The 20,151-nt window shown below is 42.2% G+C and overlaps 1 protein-coding gene and 1 long non-coding RNA gene across 3 annotated transcripts; one reads left to right on the forward strand and one right to left on the reverse strand.

Moving 5' to 3' along the window:
* Positions 1–501: 501 nt before the first annotated feature.
* Positions 502–1,887, forward strand: LOC124274888. The gene is made up of 3 exons (XR_006898062.1): positions 502–545; positions 1,254–1,340; positions 1,844–1,887. It is a non-coding gene; the product is annotated as an uncharacterized LOC124274888 (long non-coding RNA).
* Positions 1,888–9,829: 7,942 nt separating this feature from the next.
* LOC124274885 (transmembrane protease serine 11D-like) lies at positions 9,830–17,571 on the reverse strand. Of its 2 annotated transcripts, XM_046710256.1 has the most exons (8): positions 17,471–17,571; positions 16,874–16,965; positions 14,902–14,990; positions 13,499–13,560; positions 13,284–13,340; positions 12,812–12,949; positions 11,764–11,900; positions 9,830–10,026 (listed from the first exon to the last, which is right to left on the reverse strand). In XM_046710256.1, exons 1-8 carry the CDS (start codon positions 17,541–17,543, stop codon positions 9,847–9,849), a joined length of 828 nt encoding a protein of 275 aa, XP_046566212.1. In that variant the 5' UTR covers positions 17,544–17,571; the 3' UTR covers positions 9,830–9,846. The 2 variants fall into 2 exon arrangements, with proteins under 2 accessions (XP_046566212.1, XP_046566211.1); XM_046710255.1 differs by lacking the exon at positions 13,499–13,560 and having other exon boundaries at positions 13,284–13,402.
* Positions 17,572–20,151: the final 2,580 nt, after the last annotated feature.

Genomic DNA, 20,151 nt, shown 5'->3' on the forward strand with positions numbered 1-20,151 from the left:
GACTTCATTTATTTACCATCAAATTCTTCCAGTTATAAAATGACATTGCTTCTAGTTATCCTTAAGCCATCCATCAACCAAACGTTGGCATATCTAACTAATATTTCAGACTGGTAGGCGCCAGAAGATACTTAATCAAATCATTTCAGAGCCAATGCGTGCCCCTTTATTGACAAACTGATCAAACTGACCATCTTTATCCCAAATGTCCATCCACACAATTGTGTAGAAACACCTGTTTGAACCTTTCACCCTCATTTGTGTCAATTCAGAGAAATTGTTATTCCCCAAGAAAAGTAAATCAATAAGAGTTCGGTTAGCTTGGTCAGTGCACTTTCCCAGTACATTCACCCTTCTTAACTTGACTTCAAATTTTCCTTAAATATTTATAAAATGTATATAATGTTTTCAACTCTAAATATCCTGGTTATAGTACAGTACTGACGTTGGGTTCCAGGTCTAACCAGAAGATCTGATAGACACTGTGGAACAGGAGAACTCCAAGTTCCAGGAATGCTGAGTCTATGGAAGAACTCACCCAGACAGTAAGATCCAACCCAGTTGTTCCACACCAGTGTGTGTGTTGTTTAGGAGACATGCTTCCTTGGGTGTGTTTGTGACAAGATGCACTCAAGTTTTCCCGAACGCGTGGTATCATCCCTATTCTTCTATTGTCTTTGGTCCATGTACAGTCCTAATTTTCAGTGTACATTTACCTCTGTATAAAGTCCTAATAAACTTGGGCGTCGCGGTAGCTTGGTGGACTCGCACATTACAAAGCATTAAAACCATACTTCACTCACTGTCACCAGAAGGTCCAGGTTCGATTCCCCACATGGGTACAATGTGTGAAGCCCATTTCTGGTGTCCCTGCTGTGATGTTGCTGGAATATTGCTAAAAGCGGCTAAAACCATACTCACTCACTCACTCACGCCGAAGGTCCAGGTTCGATTCCACACATGGGTACAATGTGTGAAGCCCATTTCTGGTGTCCCCGCTGTGATGTTGCTGGGGTATTGCTAATGCGGCATAAAAATATACTCACTCACTTCTAATAAATGTAAGTAACATTGTTGTGGAGGGTACCACTGTTAGTGGTAATAGTGATAACATTTGGCTGACACAACATTGATGATGATGATCGTGATGATGATGATGATGAGGAGGAGGAGGATGGTGATAATGATGATGGGTAGTGATGGTAATGATCTAAATGATAATAATGATCTTAATGATGATGATGATGTTTCAGATGTTGAAGGCAAGGAAGTATTACAATAAACTGATCACCATCAAGAAAGAGATGTCCAATCTCCATGACAAGTCAGGGAAGCTCAAGGTATGAGTTGTTTTGGTAAAATCCTTTGTGGATTTTAGCATGTGCTTCATTGCAAAGAACTATCAGGAGGAGCAACATTGTGCTATTGTGTTAAAGCTACTTTGTGTTATTGTTATACATAAGTAGGTGGTAAAGCTAAACTGTGTTATTGTGTTACAGAAGAAGGTGGTGAAGGTACATTGTGTTATAAAAGCAGACAGTAAAGCTACATTGTGTTATTGTGTTACACAAGCAGGCTGTGAAGCTACATTGTGTTACAGAGCTGGGAGTGAAGCAACAGTGAAGACAGTGATGCTACATTGTGTTATTGTGTTACAGAAGACAGTGATGCTACATTGTATTATGTTACAGAAGTAGGCAAGTGGATTTCCATTGTGTTATGCTAGGCATTGAATCTACATTGTGTTATTGTGTTACAGAAGTAGGCAGTGAAGCTACATTGTGTTACAGAAATTGTGTTACAGAAACAGGCAGTGAATCTACATTGTGTTATTGTGTTACAGAAGCGGGCCGTCAAGCTGCAGCAGCAGCGTCAGAAGGAGGAGCTTACAGAAGGCTCAGCAGCGGGAGAAGGAGCACGAGAAGGAGAGGATGTTGGCAGCGCGGGTTGCTGGACGCACAGACAGCTGATGCAGGCGTCCATGACACCTCTTGCCGGCTTCCAACACCTGTCAAATACTAATACTGCTTCATGAGAATCTATCACGTACCCATTCCACAAGTCAATGTCAGGACTCAGATGGTGGCAATCCTATACTGATGCATAGGAGTTACCATAGATGTAGCAATATGATTGGGTTATGGAATAGGATTGTGATAACCTTCGATCAGTCTAAGTAAACTTAGGCTCAGTATTATTCGTTACACTGCTATACTGAGTCTAACAAACCCCAGTAGAAGGTCGCATCAGCTAACCTTTTGAATTGACCAATCAGAACACAGGTTACCAAATCGCGAAAGATAACATACTCACATACTGTTTGAACTTTTACCTCAAATCGTTTGTACTTGAACAATTCAATGCAATTCTCCGCACGATGGCTTCCGGAGTAATACACATGGAGGACGCCATTACCCACAACAGTGAGTAAACAGTCGCTGTCATCTTGCGTAAATATAAGGTACTATAGTTACCATGTCATCAGAAACCCCAAAGGTATACTGCAGGTCAAATATCTGTGTTTTATGAGGATTTTCGTTTGTTGCCAACGAACCCTAAATAGTAGCCGTTGTCCGATTGGTTATAAATCCGTTTGGCCGTCTCGTGTTTGATTGGATGGTCATAGGTCGCTCAAAGGTTAGCTGACTCGACCTTCTACTAGGGTACTTAGACTCAGTATAACAGTGTGAGGAATAATATTGAGCCTATGTTTACTTAGACTGAACCTACGATATTACCATAACTGAAGCCTTGGGTTTGACTCAACAATGATTTCAAAATTCAAGGTTAAGCTCAATGCTCAAAGGAGTCCCTCCCCAAAGCACTCATACTGCTACTGCTGTTGTACGTCCATGTTGAAGTATGGAGCTATAGACTCCTAACTGCTAAGACTTCTTTTTGAAACTGGCCCTCGAAGCTACTTTAGGCATAAGATTATTGAACCCATTCGTTATCACTAATGACTATGATCACATACTAGAGCTATGATTGTTTTATGGAAGTGTGGAGCGGTGGGGTAGTCTAGCGGTTAAAGTGTTTGCTCGTCATGCGGATGGCCCAGGTTCGATTCCCCACATGTGTGAAGTCCATTTCTGGTGTCCCTGCCATGATATTGCTGAGATATTGCTGAAAGTGACGTAAAACCATACTCACTCACTCACTTATGGAAATGAGTTCTTGGTCTGTAAACAACCAACCAAAGAAATCATGAGGCTCATAATAAACCCTAAATACTTTGATTATCAATTCAATATTCAATATTGTCATCTTGATTGTTTGTACATATTATGTTTATGCTACGAGTTCAGCCAGCCATGTCCACATTATCAATAATTTTTTTGTTTGTATTTAATTGTTTAGGGTTTGATAATTCCAACCTGTCTTTCATTATATTATTCACCATGATGAATAATTTCAAAAGCAATTTACGTTTGTTAGCCAAAAATTGGCAATTATTTGTTGTATTTGTTGAAAATATGTCACGAAGTGCTTCTGTTTTTTTCAATAGGTCAAAAAGATTTTGAACAAATTCAGATCATCAGGTTTGCACCTGGACATGCTCTAAATTCACATATACATTGTAAGTAGTTGTCATGTTGCAGACAGTTGACATCTCACAGGTGGAAACTCATGACACTCAGTGCAATAACTTTGTAGATTTTGTGGGAACTCTGCTTCATGAGTGTACATGTAGTTCGATGCTCATGCTGTTGATCACAGGATTGCCTGGTCCAGACTTGATTATTTACAGACTTCTACCATATAGCTGGAATATTGCTGAGTGCGCATGCGTTAAACAACAAAACAAAGGTTGTTTGACTGGGCAGCTTATTTTTAGTGGTGGGTCTTTTTAAATATGGTTCAAAACCAAGCAAATAGGTTCAGGGTATTTATTCTGATAACATTGAGATAATACACTGCATCATCGAGGATGGAGTCTTGGTAAAATTGTATCCCAATTGTGAAGATTGATGCTCATGATGTTGATCACTGGATTGTCTGGTACAGACTTGATTATTTACAGACTGCCTCCATATAGCTGGAATATTGCTGAATGTGACATTAAAGAATAAACCAACCATGGTGAAATATGAGTTATCTTCCAAGTCCCGGCATGGCGAAACAAATGTATTGATTGAATTTGATTGGTTTTACATTTATTATATTGTTGTACATATTTTTGAGAGCAAGCTTTATGTGTGATCAGAGACCATATATTCAATTCATCATATGGTCTCTGGTGTGATCAATAGATTATTTATTGCAAATACACTGATATCTCAGTCTTCCAGTAAAAGAGATTCACAAATATGTATGTCTTTGATTTATTTGTAAAATATACCTCATGGTGACGTGGACTGGAACATAGACAGGGTTTAGGAAAACCATATCTTGGATAGTGGTTAAATAATTTGGAAGCATCACACGCGAACGCATCCGATTGCAGACACTTGAAAACTTCTCCCGAAAGCATCCGTTTGCAAACACTTGAAACACTTCTCCCGAACGCATCCGTTTGCAAACACTCTAAACACTTCTCCCGAATTACATCCTGTTCGTGACACACGTAATACATTCGTCACCACTCGCCTCTTTCCATAACCTCCAAGAAGACTCGCCCGCTATCGATGCTTCTTTTGTGCGAAAATACGACAAACCAATCAGAACGCGTAAATGACTGTGGTGCTTTGGCAAAAATAATCCCGAGTACTTAAATCGTTTATGGCATTATGTTATTGTTTTAAAAATCATGAGAAACATATATATCGCCATATTGAAAGAACAAAGAACTTAGCTATGGTGTTTTTTGCCTATTATGAAGTTTTTGATAAGAATCATGCGATTGACGGTGAGATTCAAATACACGCACGTGCGTTTGTTGCCATAACGGCTCTCATGGGTCCAATTGAGGGTATTTCTAACGATCTTGCGGGTTTGCTATGGAGATTGTACGCGGAGGCTTCCAACAATTTTAGGCAATGTAATTATAAATCGCTACGAGTTTCAAAACAATAATATTAGGCATATATCTGCATGTAACTAATCAACTTTAGTCTTTAACATTGGGCAGTTTTGAGAAATATCTTAAAGTCATTTTTGAGTTTCTGCTTTGGGATTTAATGTAGCTTTTATAAATTTTATTTACATATTTAATGAAACAAATCCCGTTTGTGATAATCAAACCCTTTTTAGAAATATAATTGGAAATATAAGGTGAACATCTGGTAATAATTACAACAGAATAAGTCTGTAACAAATAAGTTTTTCTCCTTCTTTTAGTTGTATCAAAAAGGTTTAATTCTTTAAAAACATAAACAGCAATACAATGTATGATACAATGTGTGATATTAAGTATCATTGGAATCAAACAAGAATAGAGTTATCGTTCCTGTTTAAAGTAGTTCTGATGTTCATCCGCCAATATGAAATCCTTCGAGAGGGGCACGAGTCGCTTTTTGGCTTGTCCGGAATGGCACGAGTTGGTCACAGAATGACACGTGGCCTGGCTGCCCCCAAGACCTTCATATTCTGGTCTTCTGGGGTCGGTTTTGTGCGAAAAGGCGAGACATAATGCAAGTTGTGAAAAGGATCAATATTAAATAGCATATGTAAGAATTACCAATTTTTGAATCTCATATCCTTTTAATTATGCAATCTCTCAATTTGGTTGTGTCACAGGCAGCTACATGTGATTAGGTGGTCTCTGACCATGTACCCGTGAAGTTCTGGGTTAGAACTGATCTTCAGTAACCCACGCTTGGTGTAAGAGGCGACTCAGCGTGATCGGGTGGTCAGGCTCACTGACTTGGTTGACACATGTCACCGCATCCCAATTGCGTAGATTGATGTTCATACTGTTGATACTAGGATTGTCTGGTCCCAGACTCGATGAATTTACAGACCGCCGCCATATGGCTGGAAATATTGCTGAGTGCGGCGTAAAACTATACTCACTCACTCACCTGAATTCGTGGGTCGTTGCTCACGGTATCAACCACAGGACTTTGTTGTCCAGGACGCCGTTGTACAAAACAACCTTAGCGCTACGACTGTCGTAAGTCCATGTTAAGGTATGTGAGTTACGGTCACCTTAGCGCTAAGATCGCTTTGTACAACGACACCCAGAGTGTAATAAAAGCACACTTTCGCCCTGAACTATTATAGTTAAAGTACGAGGACGCTTGCGATCTGTGGTTAACGTAAACCATATGGGGCAATATGAACGTCGCATTTCTACTACCAACGTAAGTTTAGATCAGTACATCCAGATGAAGCTGAGTAGTCAAGCGTCATTCCACGATTGCATTGTGGAATGTAAACATTGCGACGTCACCGTGTCGCTGGAAAATTATGAGTCGAATTGAGACATTTTATCAGTCGGAAAACATAAACGTAATGTTTCCACCAGTGATGTTAGCTGCGTGAAGCAACTGCAAACCAAGAAACGGGATGCAACGGGGTAGTTTACTGTAGGAGGCTGTACGCGATGACAGCTGACACGAATCGTGACGTTGGTTACATTGTGACGTAATGCGAAAGTGTTCGATTAAGAGGGTCAGACTAGAATGGCGCAGTGACGCCAATACATTGTGACGTAATTCAAAAAGTGCACATTATCGTCTGATAAGTACAGTCGGCGCCTTTGATCTTTCACATCTTAGAATACAAGTTATAAGCAGGTTCAGAGAATAAGACTTTATTTCAAAGGGGGCGGTGGTGTAGCCTAGTGGTTAAAGCCTTCGGTCGTCACGGGACAGTTCTCCACATGGGTATAATGTACGTGCAAGCCCATTCCTTCCTGTCCCAGCTGTGATATGAATAGAATATTGCCGAAAGTGGCGTAAATAGAGAATACTACACAAGATCTCATTACCAATGTGCGAAATAGGCACTGGCCCGCTAGCCCGTTGCTAGTCAAAATCCAGTCGGGCCAGTAAATCTCAACAGTCACTGGCCCTACTGGCTAGTGAATTTTCATGGGGTCATATTGTAAATGTACCACTTTCTCCGACTTGTTAAGTTATAATACACTTTTTAAATCATGCAAGATTATGGCCTGATTAATAATGTTCATCATATTAGCAGCTTTTAATGATGAAGCCCGTGTCTACATGTATATTATTCAAATTTCGGGCTAGTGAATTATTTTGTGGGCTAGTAACTTTCAGTCATAGCTAGTCCGACTGGATAGCAAACTTTTGAAACTGTTTCGCACACTGCTCATTACACTCGCCTACCCAGAGTTCCATGCACCCAGCATATTACCTCTGCCACAATGTCCATTCAATATAATGTACAGATTTCTTTTTCTCTTTTATTTTTGACGAGTCTACACATCTAACTAAACATCTTTAATAGAATGGTTTAGTTTCACTGAGAAAATATCAAAAAACATGTGACACTATTTTGATTTGCGTAGCGATCCTTTGTTTACATACGTTGTACGGCTCCGCGTGCTGTCAACGACGCTGAAGGAGAGCAAACGATGCAGCCAGTTTGATATCTAAATATGTACTGTCATAGACCTTACTGTCGCAGTTGTGGAAGAATATATATTTAACAATGTAAAACATTATGAAGAGAGCGCCGAAAAGCTTTCGTGAGTCCAGTCTCTTCTTATTATGAATATGCGCGTTTGGTTACAAACAAGAGAAAGGTCCGGTCACATGATATGCAAAATAGTCTGTGGCAGTGATGTTAGGTTAAGTCATCGCTGTGCCGGAGTGTGTGCTCATTACATACAAATCATACGAAACGATTGTCCTGCTTATGGTATCTGACCGAGCAGAAAGCGAGGGTCATTGAAAATCTTTATAGGAAGTTTTATTTGAACATGATTAAAAGAGCATGTAATGAGACCGGGATTAAAAAGTGGTATTTTATTAATATTACCCCACAACTTACATACATGCATGAAATTGACAAAATAACGTATTTTTGTTATTGTTATGATGTCAAACCGAAACCGGTTTCATAAAGAGGCTGCGGAAGAAGTTTGTTCTGTTGTACACTTTTGCAATACGTCACACTGTATTGACGTCACTACCCATGGTAACCGTCGTCACGATGCATGTCAGTTGTCATCGCCTCGTACAGCCTCCTACAGTAAAAACCGTGGCACTCCGTTGCATCCCGTATTCTCTGGTTTGCGGTTGCTTCACCTCGGTTGAAACATTACGTTTATGTTTTCCGACGGATAATGTCTCAGTTCGACTCACAATTAAACAGCGACACGGCAACATTCGCAACGTTTACATTCCCACAATGCATCTAAGGTGTAGAATGAATGAATTCACGTGTTTGTTATGAATGAAAAAGTAGTTCCGCGTCACAACGTGACCTAATCGAGGTCATCGGTTATCCAATCAAATCCTTAGAATCTCAGGTCAAGTCGTTACGACACAGGTCAACGCGATACCGCACTCGTGTGACGTACGAGATTAGTGTGCAACTAGCCATACTTTGACAACCTGGGTAATAAAACCCGACTCCATATTTTAAACTACATGCATGGATGGCCAAGGAGTAAGAGGCGCTGCAATACACTATGCAGAGTTGGGTCTACTCCCATTTGTGAGAACTCCCAGTTGTGAGACAGTGGAGTAGGTAAGTAGCAATGAAAACACACCTTACTCCCTTATCTGATAGAATGGATTAACCCCAGCTAATAAGGGATTAGCTATTTAACTGAATCTTGTGGAGGTAGCTTAAAAGATAAAGTAATTAACCTACTCAGGTAAATGGCTTTAAAAAATAAACACTTTGTGTAGGTAACTTCGTGATCAATATGAAAAGTGTCAAAATCTCCAAATATGGACCCATGTAAAAAGTGTTTTATAATGACACAGAAACATCATAATAACGCATATCATCAAAATGTGTGAATAAAAAATCATAATGAAATATTTAATGAACTATTTCTTCTGTGTAAATATAATGATAATCTTTTCAGTATTTCAGTATTTAACTTGTTCTTTATTGAAAACAATAAATGCTCTTCAACGAACAATGTCTTCTGTGTTAATTAACTCATTAATGAACTATGCCTCCTGCAGGTACTCTTCAGCAACAGGGCTGTTCCCACGTGTAGGGATGGGGAAGCACCACCTGTGTGCACTGAACCATTAATTAATGTGTCTCACAACTGGGAGTTCTCACAAATGGGAGGACACCCAGAGTTGCCTTCCTTGGGCGCACCAGGAATCTATTACTTCGAATCGCTGTTCCCTTTATTATGTTTTAAGGGTTGTTAGCGTGACTTGCTAAAACAAAATAGAAAAACAAAATATGTTGTCTGAAAAATGCTCAGATTCTTCGGACGTCACTTCACAGAATATGATTGTGATTAGAAAAAATCTCCCCAGGAAAATAAATCAACGATTCCCCGTAATATTGAACAGAACTACCAACGCCAAGAGTGAAAGCTTGAGATGCCAGGGTGTAAGTGCTGGTTGGGCGGGTCCTGAAACCCCACTGAAATCAACGCATAAATGCAAATTCTCTTCTTAGAAAAGTCACTGAAAACGAAGTCTTCAGACCTATTTTTGTGTTTTAACGGATTTTTTCGTTTTCCTTTTCACAGCATTGTCACGTGAGCGTGACATGAATAATTTATGCTTGAGTCTCACCGTGTTTGACGTGAGAGTTATCAGTTTTGTCTTAAGAGCGTGTCACGAGTCATAAAAGCGTGAGTCTCAAGCCAAATGCTCGAGAGTTGACAGGTATGATTTAAATGTTGGACACCCAAATCTTATATAATTAGTGACCATGTCTGTGTTTGAGAGTATGTTGCTGAAGTGTGAAAAATGCTGACTATGCACAAGCAAAATGCTGATTCGACATTATTTAATGCTGTATGGTCCCTGCATCATTCAAAAGCGTCATCGTCTTCTGTATCCAAGGGAGGTAACTCTTTACGTTGGTGTACAACTCGGTGGTGTTACCACATGCATATGTGTCCAGCACTATTCCAGCGGCAACCCAGACCGATCCCAGTCTACACTGCAGTGCGCCGCCAGCATCACCCTGTGTGAAGAGAAGGATGAGTGGGTTAGGACCAGACAAACGCAAAGTCTCTGAATTTGTGAATTTATATAATTGACAGAAACAAATAATTCCATTTAAACTGAAAAGGAGCCGGGGTGAATAGTGAGAATGAGGGTCCCGATCCACAAAGCGATCGTAACGTTACGACCTGTCGTAACTTTAGTTTAGCATAGGGTTACGAATATCGATCCACAAAGCGTTAGTAGCGCTACGATATTCGTAAGCCAATACTAAACTATAGTTACGACAGGTCGTAACGTTACGATCGCTTTGTGAATCGGGACCCAGAAACAGGTAAATCTGGACTGGCTTCATTTGGGACTTTGGCATTGCAGAAAGGGCTCGGCGGAAGGGAACATAATGTGGTTCTGTGAGACAGACTAGGTAAGGACTTGCTGTTGCTGTTGTATTTTAAAGATAATATATTGCGGATATCGTTTTTATAACTATCTTTGTGAATCTGCCGTGCCGTTTCTAAAGAAAAACTAAATAGAGAGTACATAAAAAAATCCAATTTATCGACCATCGAATTCTTTGAATACAACATGTTGAAAATGTATCTTGAAAACTTCAAAACGCAAAGATTTATGACGGTGGAAGAAGAGGAGTCTAGCACTGAAGTATCGCATTCTGTACAGGTTTCAAACATTTATAGAACGGTTATGATGCTGACAATAAAGTCAGGTCCTCACACCAGTCAGATACCTCACCGCGCCCATATCTGAAGACAGGGAGAGTGAATATGGTTTTACGCCGCGTTTGGCAACATTCCACCATTACCTCTGCGGGGAACACCGGAAATTGGCTGTACACTTTGGGCCTATGCGGGGAATCGAACCCGCATAGGTTGGGCGTGACGAGCGAACGCTTTAACCACGAGACTACCCCACCGCCCACTGGACAACACGAATGGATCCAGGGGTAAGTGCAGGTGTACCGAAATGCAAGCCCTGGACTGAGTGAGTGGGTGAGTATGGTTTTACGCCGCTTTTAGCAATATTCCAGCAATATCACGGCGGGGGACACCAGAAATGGGCTTCACACTTTGTACCCATGTAGGGAATCGAACCCGGGTCTTCGGGATGACGAGCGAACGCTTTAATCACAAGGTTACCCTACCGCCCCTGCTACTGAGGAAGTAAGATACCTATCAGAGTGGAATATCCCATTTTCAAACCTTCCTTTTATTGTCATAACCTGGAGATCGGTAATTTTGGCATGGTACTATTAAATGATTTTCATCCGTATACGGGTGACACGTGTGTCTTGCGTTGATATTACTGAGTGAGTGAGTTTAGTTTTCGCCGCTTTCAGCAATATTCCAACACGATCAGGGCGGGGCACACCAGAAATGGGCTTCACACATTGTACCCATGTGGGGACTCGAACCCGGGTCTTCGGGGTGACGAGCGATCGCTTCAACCACTGGGCTACCCCACCGCCCCTGATAATGCTGAGACATTGTGAAAAGCGGCGCATTCACCCACGCGCTAATCGGAACTCACAGTAAAAAACGCCTATGCACTTAGTTCTGATTAGAGTGAACATAGATGTACACCGATGGGTGATTTGAGATCACGAGAACCAAGGCAATGGACCAATTTGTCAGTGTAGGTTTACCGAGATGAGAGCCACTGCAAGGACCCTAGAACATTCAGTCTATCAATCATAGTTGACAATCAAACAATCCAGGTAATCTGCACATACGACACTCACTGAGCAGGGGCCTCCTCCCTGGACGTCACTGACCGCGCACAGGTAATCGGCACTTCGGGTGTTGCTAGGCAACAGGCACAGCGAGGCGTTGACAACGTTCATCGGCAGCTTCTGAAGTTTGTATGCCAAGTCATCGCCTGGAAAGGAAAACGTTAACTAAATCCAGTCTAGTGCTAATTGTGTTAAACTTTCTGATATTGAAGTGCAGAAGTACTTTACGTCGAGGGTCCGTCTGCAAGAATATATGTTTGTCTCAAGAGTCAACTCAAATGAATTTTTTAGAACCAATTCCAGCTCCTCGCATCGCCGGGATCGGGTGGTCAGACTCGCTGGCTTGGTTGACACATGTCATCGGTTCCCAATTGCGAAGATCGATGCTCATGCTGTTGATCACTGGATTGTCTGGTCCAGACTCGATTATTTACAGACCGCTGTCATATAGCTGGAATATTGCTGAGTGCGGCGTAAAACTAAACTCATTCACTCACTCCTCGCTTCGCAATGACTGCGAAGTGGAACTTAGACTTAAAGTCTGTTGTAGCTGTATGACCACTTTGTTGAAAGGGAACGAACAGGTGTCCTAGCGGTACGTTCATCGTAACACTTCAGTTAAATGTTGACTTACGACTGTCTTCGCGCTAAGATCGTTTTGTTGAACGGGCCCCAATTTTAGTTCATCAGGAATTTACACCCGTTGTAACTATGAGATCTCTCACCTTCACTGAATCATAGATGGTTCTTTGCGCTACCCCCATTGAAGGAAAACCCCATGACTGCCTTAAAGCTGCTTCGTTCAACGGGTCCTTACGAGCGCTCGTGGCGATACGATCTAACAAGTCTATATTTCAACGAAGACTTATGACTGTATTGGCGTTAATATTTGCGCTGTAAGTGATGAGACTAGTGTAGTGGGTAGAAAATGAATTTGTTGTGACGAATTTTAGGTCACGTGCTATCTCAGGTCTTCCAGCTTTTTCTATCGGTCGATCAATTCCTTTATTCTCCCACTGAACGCGTCGTATTTTTCATTTAAGCCAATTTTCAGTACCTTTGTGGGTGGCACCCCAGCCAGTGATCACACAACTTGATCCCAGCAAGTCCGTGTTCGAGCCTGGTAGGCACACGAAAGGGTAGTCGATGTCGTGGTTGACCAGCTGTACCAGAGCCACGTCGTTACTGTAGGGATCTGCGAAAAAAAGTGTGATTTTATTTGTAGGATATACCTCCTGCACTACGTCGACACACTGCAACCTCATTGACGGGATCGCCGCGAATAGCTGGAAAATTGCTGGTAAGGCGTAAAGCAATATTCATTTTGTAATTTATTCATTCATTGATGGCCGCCTCAGAACGTAAAGTCAAATTTTAGGGTCCTCTCATGGGCGCCACACAAAACCAAAGGAATTCGATTTCCATTAATTATATAAATATAAATGGTTCTTGTGTTACAAGGTGCCTTTGCTATAATTATTATTTCGGTCAGTCGAGTAACTTATGGCTCCATACAGAAAATATTTTACCCATAGTGAATCCTCCATGTATGACGATATTCCTGACATGCACCCTCATCTCCGTCCCTTCCAGGCGTCCCCTGTCATAGTCTCCCAGTACCACTATCCAGCTGGTCGGATCATAGTGCCTACAGCAGAGAATCATGTCAGTTGTAGCAAATATCCAGCTGGTGGGATCATAGTGCCTGCAGCAGAGAACTATGTCAGTCGTAGCAACTATCCACCGTCCAGGCGTCCCCTGTCATAGTCTCCCAGTACCACTATCCAGCTGGTGGGATCATAGTGCCTACAGCAGAGAATCATGTCAGTTGTAGCAAATATCCAGCTGGTGGGATCATAGTGCCTTCAGCAGAGAACTATGTCAGTCGTAGCAACTATCCACCGTCCAGGCGTCCCCTGTCATAGTCCCCCAGTACAACTATCCAGCTGGTGGGATCATAGTGCCTGCAGCAGAGAATCATGTCAGTTGTAGCAACTATCCAGCTGGTGGGATCATAGTGCCTACAGTAGAGGAACTATGCCAGTCGTAGCAACTATCCACCGTCCAGGCGTCCCCTGTCATAGTCCCCCACTACAACTATCCAGCTGGTGGGATCATAGTGCCTGCAGCAGAGAACTATGTTAGTTGTAGCAACTATCCAGCTGGTGGGATCATAGTGCCTACAGCAGAGAACTATGTTAGTTGTAGCAACTATCCAGCTGGTGGGATCATAGTGCCTACAGCAGAGAACTATGTTAGTTGTAGCAACTATCCAGCTGGTGGGATCATAGTGCCTACAGCAGAGAACTATGTTAGTTGTAGCAACTATCCAGCCTCGTGGAGGAGCTGGTGTTAGGGATCATCAAGCTGGTGCCTACAGCAGAGAACTATGTTAGTTGTAGCAACTATCCAGCTGGTGAGATCATAGTGCCTGCAGCAGAAAAAACACTTCGCCGTAGCATCAGTAAAACGTCGGAATGGAACACTTTCTTAAGCATAAAATTCTTATCAATACAGTCAAATCGCGGCGTCAGTTCAGCAAACTCTTACTACTACTACTACTACTACTACTACTACTACTACTACTACTACTACTACTACTACTACTACAGCTGCTGCTATTACTACTACTGCTGCTGCTACTACTACCTCTACTACTACTACTGCTACTGTTATTACTACTACTACTGCTACTGTTATTACTACTACTACTACTACTATTGCTACTACTACTACTGTTGTTATTAGTACTACTGCTACAACAACAGCAACAACAACTACTACTAATCTCAAGTAAGAGGCGACTAACGGGATCGGATGGTCAGGCTCGCTGATTTGGTTGACACATATCATCGGTTCCCAATTGCGCAGATTGATGCTCATGCTGTTGATCTGTCTGGTCCAGACTCGATTATTTACAGATCGGCGCCATATGGCTGGACTATTGCTGAGTGCGGCGTAAAACTAAACTCACTCACTCACTACTGTCAAATGTCCTTCTCAGCTCCCAGAGAATATACAATCTAAACGCACGGTGTATGAATCTGTCTATCTACACTATATTTGACATGATTTTACTCTTGCCTTGGTTGTCTTTTCTCAGGTTTGTGTACCGTAGGTTGTCTGTGTTTTATCAGTTTTTCTTACCCGTCAAAACACCTTCCGGCAGTTAGCACCCAGTCTTTTGCAATTAACACTCCGCTGCAGAAAGTAGGCCCGAACGATCTTAGACCAACCTGTAATGTCAAGAGTCACTGGTAAATCTAGTTTACGGACAGGTTGACTAACGCTTGGTGTCTGAATATATACTCAACACAAAAGTTACGGATCACCCCGATATTCAATATTTAAGCATTATATGGATCTTAATATGAGCTATTAAACACTATAATATTGAAAATTGGGGTGGTCCTTAACTTTTTTTGGTTGAGTATATTCACAAATGAGCATCAGAAAACTGTGAAATTTACACCCCATTTTGCTTGCAGGCGCCTTCGCAGCATGGGTACATTCAACCGCGTTGAAATGTCGTGTGAATCGAGTCCGTTTGATTTCATTTGAGACCGATGAATTGCTCAATAACACAAAATCTAATAAATGTAACCAAACCAAATTTTGCACAGTCACATGAAATCGACAGACCAACTCTGATGATTTGTCTCATAATGTTGGACTTTCGAATAAAAAAAGTTGCTTAACAAACGATCAATATTTTGTCGCTTACCGCTATTTTGTACGATGGGGGACCACTTGCTGGTAGAACAGCCAGGTGTGCGAGTTGCACGTATGATATTCGTGAAAGATAGCGAAAAGTGACAACAAAATAATGATCGTTTGTCAAACGCATTTTTTTATTCGGGTCATCCAATGAAGACAAAATCATCGTCTGTCGATTCATGTGACTGAAAGCACTAGTCGCCTTTATGACAAAAATGGGTTGCTGAAGACCTATTCTACCCCGGATCTTCACGGGTCCGGTCTCAAATGAAATCAAACGGACTGTAGTCGAGAGGTTAAATCTATACTTGTTTCATTTAGGGCTTTTGTATTACACTAAGAGCTGGGTGGAACGGTAAATAATGAGGTTCAGGAATTGTGAGAGAGACTAAGAGACACGCAATATATCTCTCTGCACTCCCCCCTCGTAAGAAATAGTGAACTGTGTCAATACTTTAATGATAGTTTGTAAACAACTTTTTTATTTTTAGGACATAAATTCTGCAAAAACCTCACAGAGTTGGTCTGACGTTTTGATTATGATCAGTGTTTCATTGAGTATTTTATGTTTATTAGTTTTCGAGTTAGATTGCAATTCACCGGTCCGCTTATAAGTGAGGTGAGGTGAAATTGGGTTTAACGTCGCGGGAGAATATTTCGCTCTTATGACGACGTGCATGCGTGTGTATGTGTAGGTGCGGCTGCTTGTACTAGCTCAGACTTAAGCTGGTTTTATAGTGCTTGCTATAGCCCACTGAGATACCATGCCACAGTGAAGCATGAATACCCCACTCAGACACATTATACTGACTCCGAGCCGACCAGTCCTTGTTGTACCCAGTAATGCCGAGCGCCAGGCAGGGACCAACAAGTATCATATTTTAACGTCTTTTGGTATGATGCTGTCGGGGATCGAACCCGCGACCTTCCGCTCTCCGGGCGGACGCTCTAACCACTACACCACGGAGGCAGCCCCGCTTATGAGTGAGTGAGTTTGGATTCACGCCGCTTTTAGCAATATTCCAGCAAAATCACGGCGGGGGACAACAGAAATGGGCTTCACACATTTTGCCTATGTGGGGAATCGAACCCGGGTCTTCGGCGTGACGAGCGAACGGTCCGCTTATGAGCCAAACTGACTATAGTAAGGATATTTCGCTAGCTCTTACCGAGAATTAAGAAGCTCATCGCTGATTTGCTTGCCCCTTGAAAGATTTCTCAAAGCTTTGAGGCATCGGATTCTTGTAAGACACTGAAACCCCGCCAATCCGGATACTCTTTTAACTGTATGTTCCAGATTAACGGGGTACATGTTAAATGGTTCATTTGTTTGTTTACAGTTTGACCCTCAGCTTATTGTATACGCATCCGGCTATGATCAAATAAACTAATGACGTCATACCTGCCATGGGAATTCCTCTTGTTTGGCTTCAGTGCCACCAACAATACGTCTTCCGAACAGCGGAGTTTCATCCTGGATTCTTCCACACGGTACTATAAAATGAGTGAGTGATTATACACCAGTGTTTCAGTTATGGCAGGGCGTGTCAGCTTACAGTGAATGAGTGAGTGACGTTTGACGTCGCTTTTAGCAATACCAATGAATGCAGCCTTCAAATATTTCATTTATAGAGGGCGGTGGGGGAAGCCTAGTGGTTAAAGCGTCCGATTGTCACGCTCAACATCCGGGTTCGAGTCCCACATGGGTACAATGTGTGAAGGCCATTTCTGGTGTCTCCCGCCGTGATATTGCTGGAATATTGCTAAAAGCGGCGTAAAAACATCCTCATTTAATATGTCACGATATAAAACGAATAAATGGGTCAAAGCGATCCTTTCCATTTCAAGGGTGGAAAAGCCAGTGTTTCAAAAAACTCGGCATAATTTCAAGATTACTTTAATATATAGATTCAATTAAGTTGTCATTTTCTCATCTTTCCCTTCTTTTCACTGTCTGTTTTTATCCTCTAAGTTAAAGATTTCTGGAGAAAAACCTTACCGAGTTGTCCTGAGGAAGTCGCTGCCAGTGCCAGACACAGGCTTATTCTCCATGTACACAGAACATCTGTCATGTTTACAGGAGAGAGATAAGGGGCTAGTAGACGCCCTTGTGACGGCACGTGACCAGGTGTACAACACACAGGTTAGTGTAGTTAGAATGGTTTTGCGAAATATCGGAGCAATATTACAGCGGGGACGCCAGAAATTCGTTTTGTGAGTGAGTGCATGTTGTCTTGTCCCGCACTCAACTTTTTAAGTTGTATTACATCAGGCTGTAAATGTTCGCGTCTGGACCAGGCAAACCACCCAAGTGGTATACATCAGAGACCTCACTTAGACACGCTGTGATGTAACCTACTGGAAAACTGTACAAAACGGAATCAAACCCCATTCACACATTTTACCAGAGTGAGTGAGTGAGTGAGTGAGTTTAGTTTACGACTCCTTTAGCAATATCACAGCGCGGGACACCAGAAATGGGCTTCACACAACATTGTACCCATGTGGGGGTTCGAACCCAGGTTACTCAGCTAACCCACCACCCCAGTTTACTAGAATCACTGTTACTTCTTCTGTTTGTTATCTCTCCTCTCTCTCTCTCTCTCTCTCTCCCACTCTCTCTCCCTCTCTACTTCTCCCTCTCTCTCTCTCTCTCTCCCTCCCTCTCTCTCTCTCTCTCTCCTCTCTCTCCCTCCCCTCTCCCTCCCCCCCTCTCTCCCTCCCTCCTCCCCTCCCCCTCCTCCTGCCTCCCTCTCCCCTCCCTCCCTCCTCTCCCTCCTCGCCTCCCTCTCCCTCTCCCTCCCTCCTCCCTCCTCTTCTCCCCTCCTCCCCTCTCCTCCCTCTCTCCCTCCCCCTCCCTCCTCTCCCTCCTTTCTCTCTCTTCTGTCATGTTAGTGTTCAGAAAAATTAGGCATCGATTTTCACTTAGAATGCATGACAATGCATGTTCATAAGCAAGTACAAAAGACGAAAAATATTAAAATCAATGTTTTAGCACCCTCACCTGTGGTCTATTTTTCAAACTTGTTAAACAGCTTTAAAAACGTTTATGAGCCCTCAGGTAGGTGTTATTATCAAAGGTCGCATGTATGTCTAACAACGCCTGGCAGCTGCAGCTGTTCCCATCACACACAGGTGTGGTATCTCAGGTGATACAGCGACAGATTCTTCCTTATTTCCATGGCAACGGATCAAAACACATCGGGCGTGGTAGTCGCGCTATCTTCATTTGGATGATTCTGACCTCGGTAACAATCCGCACACCTCAACCAAATCAGTACGTTGTAATCATTAGCATATAGTGACAAACATAACATTGTTCAGTTATATATTGATATACGAACAGCTCGCTCATCGACTGACTATCACAGAACATGGTGATGTCTCATTAGCCAGATTACCAGTTCATCTAATCGAACACAGCTTCATCATTGATGATATTGATGCGTCGATTTGTAAACCGACGCCAATACATGTGTATACTTACAAAGGATATGTAACGGTATCTGTCAATACCTGCCTGTCAATATGATTTGACAATACGGTGTACATTATACAAGACACAATGGAGGTATTCATACAACGGTCACGATCGAGGCGCTCAAACCACACACAAACAGCGCCGGAACGCTGTCAGTGAAATGTCATGACGACCAATCGAAGGAAAATCGGAATAGTAATTTGTTATCATCATATGACTGATCACGCCGACATTTTAGGTGAGTATGTCGTTTAGTTTAACGTCATTGCGATTCTATTTCAGTCAGCCCCGTGTATGACAGAAAATAAATTCTGCATGAATACAGCTTTTTGAGTGTGTGTGAGTGAGTGAGTGTGAGTGAGAGAGAGAGAGAGAGAGAGAGAGAGAGAGAGAGAGAGAGAGAGAGAGAGAGAGAGAGAGAGAGAGAGAGAGAGAGAGAGAGAGAGAGAGGGTGGGGGCACGCCCTTTTGTCCTGACAGTTTATTAAATGACCATTGAAACGTGAAAATGAAATGTGCTCTCCCCCTTTCTCAAGAAGCTGTATCTGCCACTGCTATGATATTTTGGTTGGCTATGCACACTCTTGAGAAAAGAGGGGGATGCACACTTCATTTTCACCCGTTTCCAATGGTCGTTTAATAATCTTTCATGACAAAAGGGGGGTGCGCACCCCTGAATACATCCCCACACCCAGCCACCCTGATCCGCCTATGGAATACAGCGGCAGGGTATGCTTGTGAAGATCCGTGTTCTGTTGTCATGACGTGTACTGGTTTATCGGCTTTGTTATATTCAAAAGGGACGTGGGATAGCCTAGTGGTTAAAGCGTTCGCTCGTCACGCCGGATGGGTATATTGTGTGAAGCCCATTTCTGGTGACCCCCGCCGTGATAATGCGGGAATATTGTTAAAAGCGGCGTAAAACTCAACTAAACTCACTCACCCACTCACTCTCATATATACTCATGGAAACAAATAAGGGAACACATGAAAGTACAAGTGTTCCTTTATTGTTTTCCAGGTTTCTTCACAAGGTATGTATTGCACTGTGAGTGAAATTCTGGAAATAAATAACGGAACACCTGTACTTTCATGTGTTCCCTTATTCGTTTCCATGAGTATATTAAAAAAAATATACTAGTATATTGTATATCTATGGGTAGAGATTTTTAAAAATTTGGCATGGATCTTAATGGGCGG

The sequence above is a fragment of the Haliotis rubra genome, unplaced genomic scaffold (assembly GCF_003918875.1).
Source record: "Haliotis rubra isolate DU_JTF1 unplaced genomic scaffold, ASM391887v1 Scf1951, whole genome shotgun sequence".
In the NCBI taxonomy this organism is placed as follows: domain Eukaryota; kingdom Metazoa; phylum Mollusca; class Gastropoda; order Lepetellida; family Haliotidae; genus Haliotis; species Haliotis rubra.

Bases quoted from the DNA above. Each gene is read 5' to 3' on its own strand.
- LOC124274885 (XM_046710255.1), bottom strand. From the start codon at position 17,543: ATGACAGATGTTCTGTGTACATGGAGAATAAGCCTGTGTCTGGCACTG. The intron at 16,966-17,470 runs GTAAGGTTTTTC...CTCATTTTATAG, and splicing joins GACTTCCTCAGGACAACTCG to TACCGTGTGGAAGAATCCAG. The intron at 13,403-14,901 runs GTAAGAAAAACT...TCTCTGCTGTAG, and splicing joins GCCGGAAGGTGTTTTGACGG to GCACTATGATCCGACCAGCT.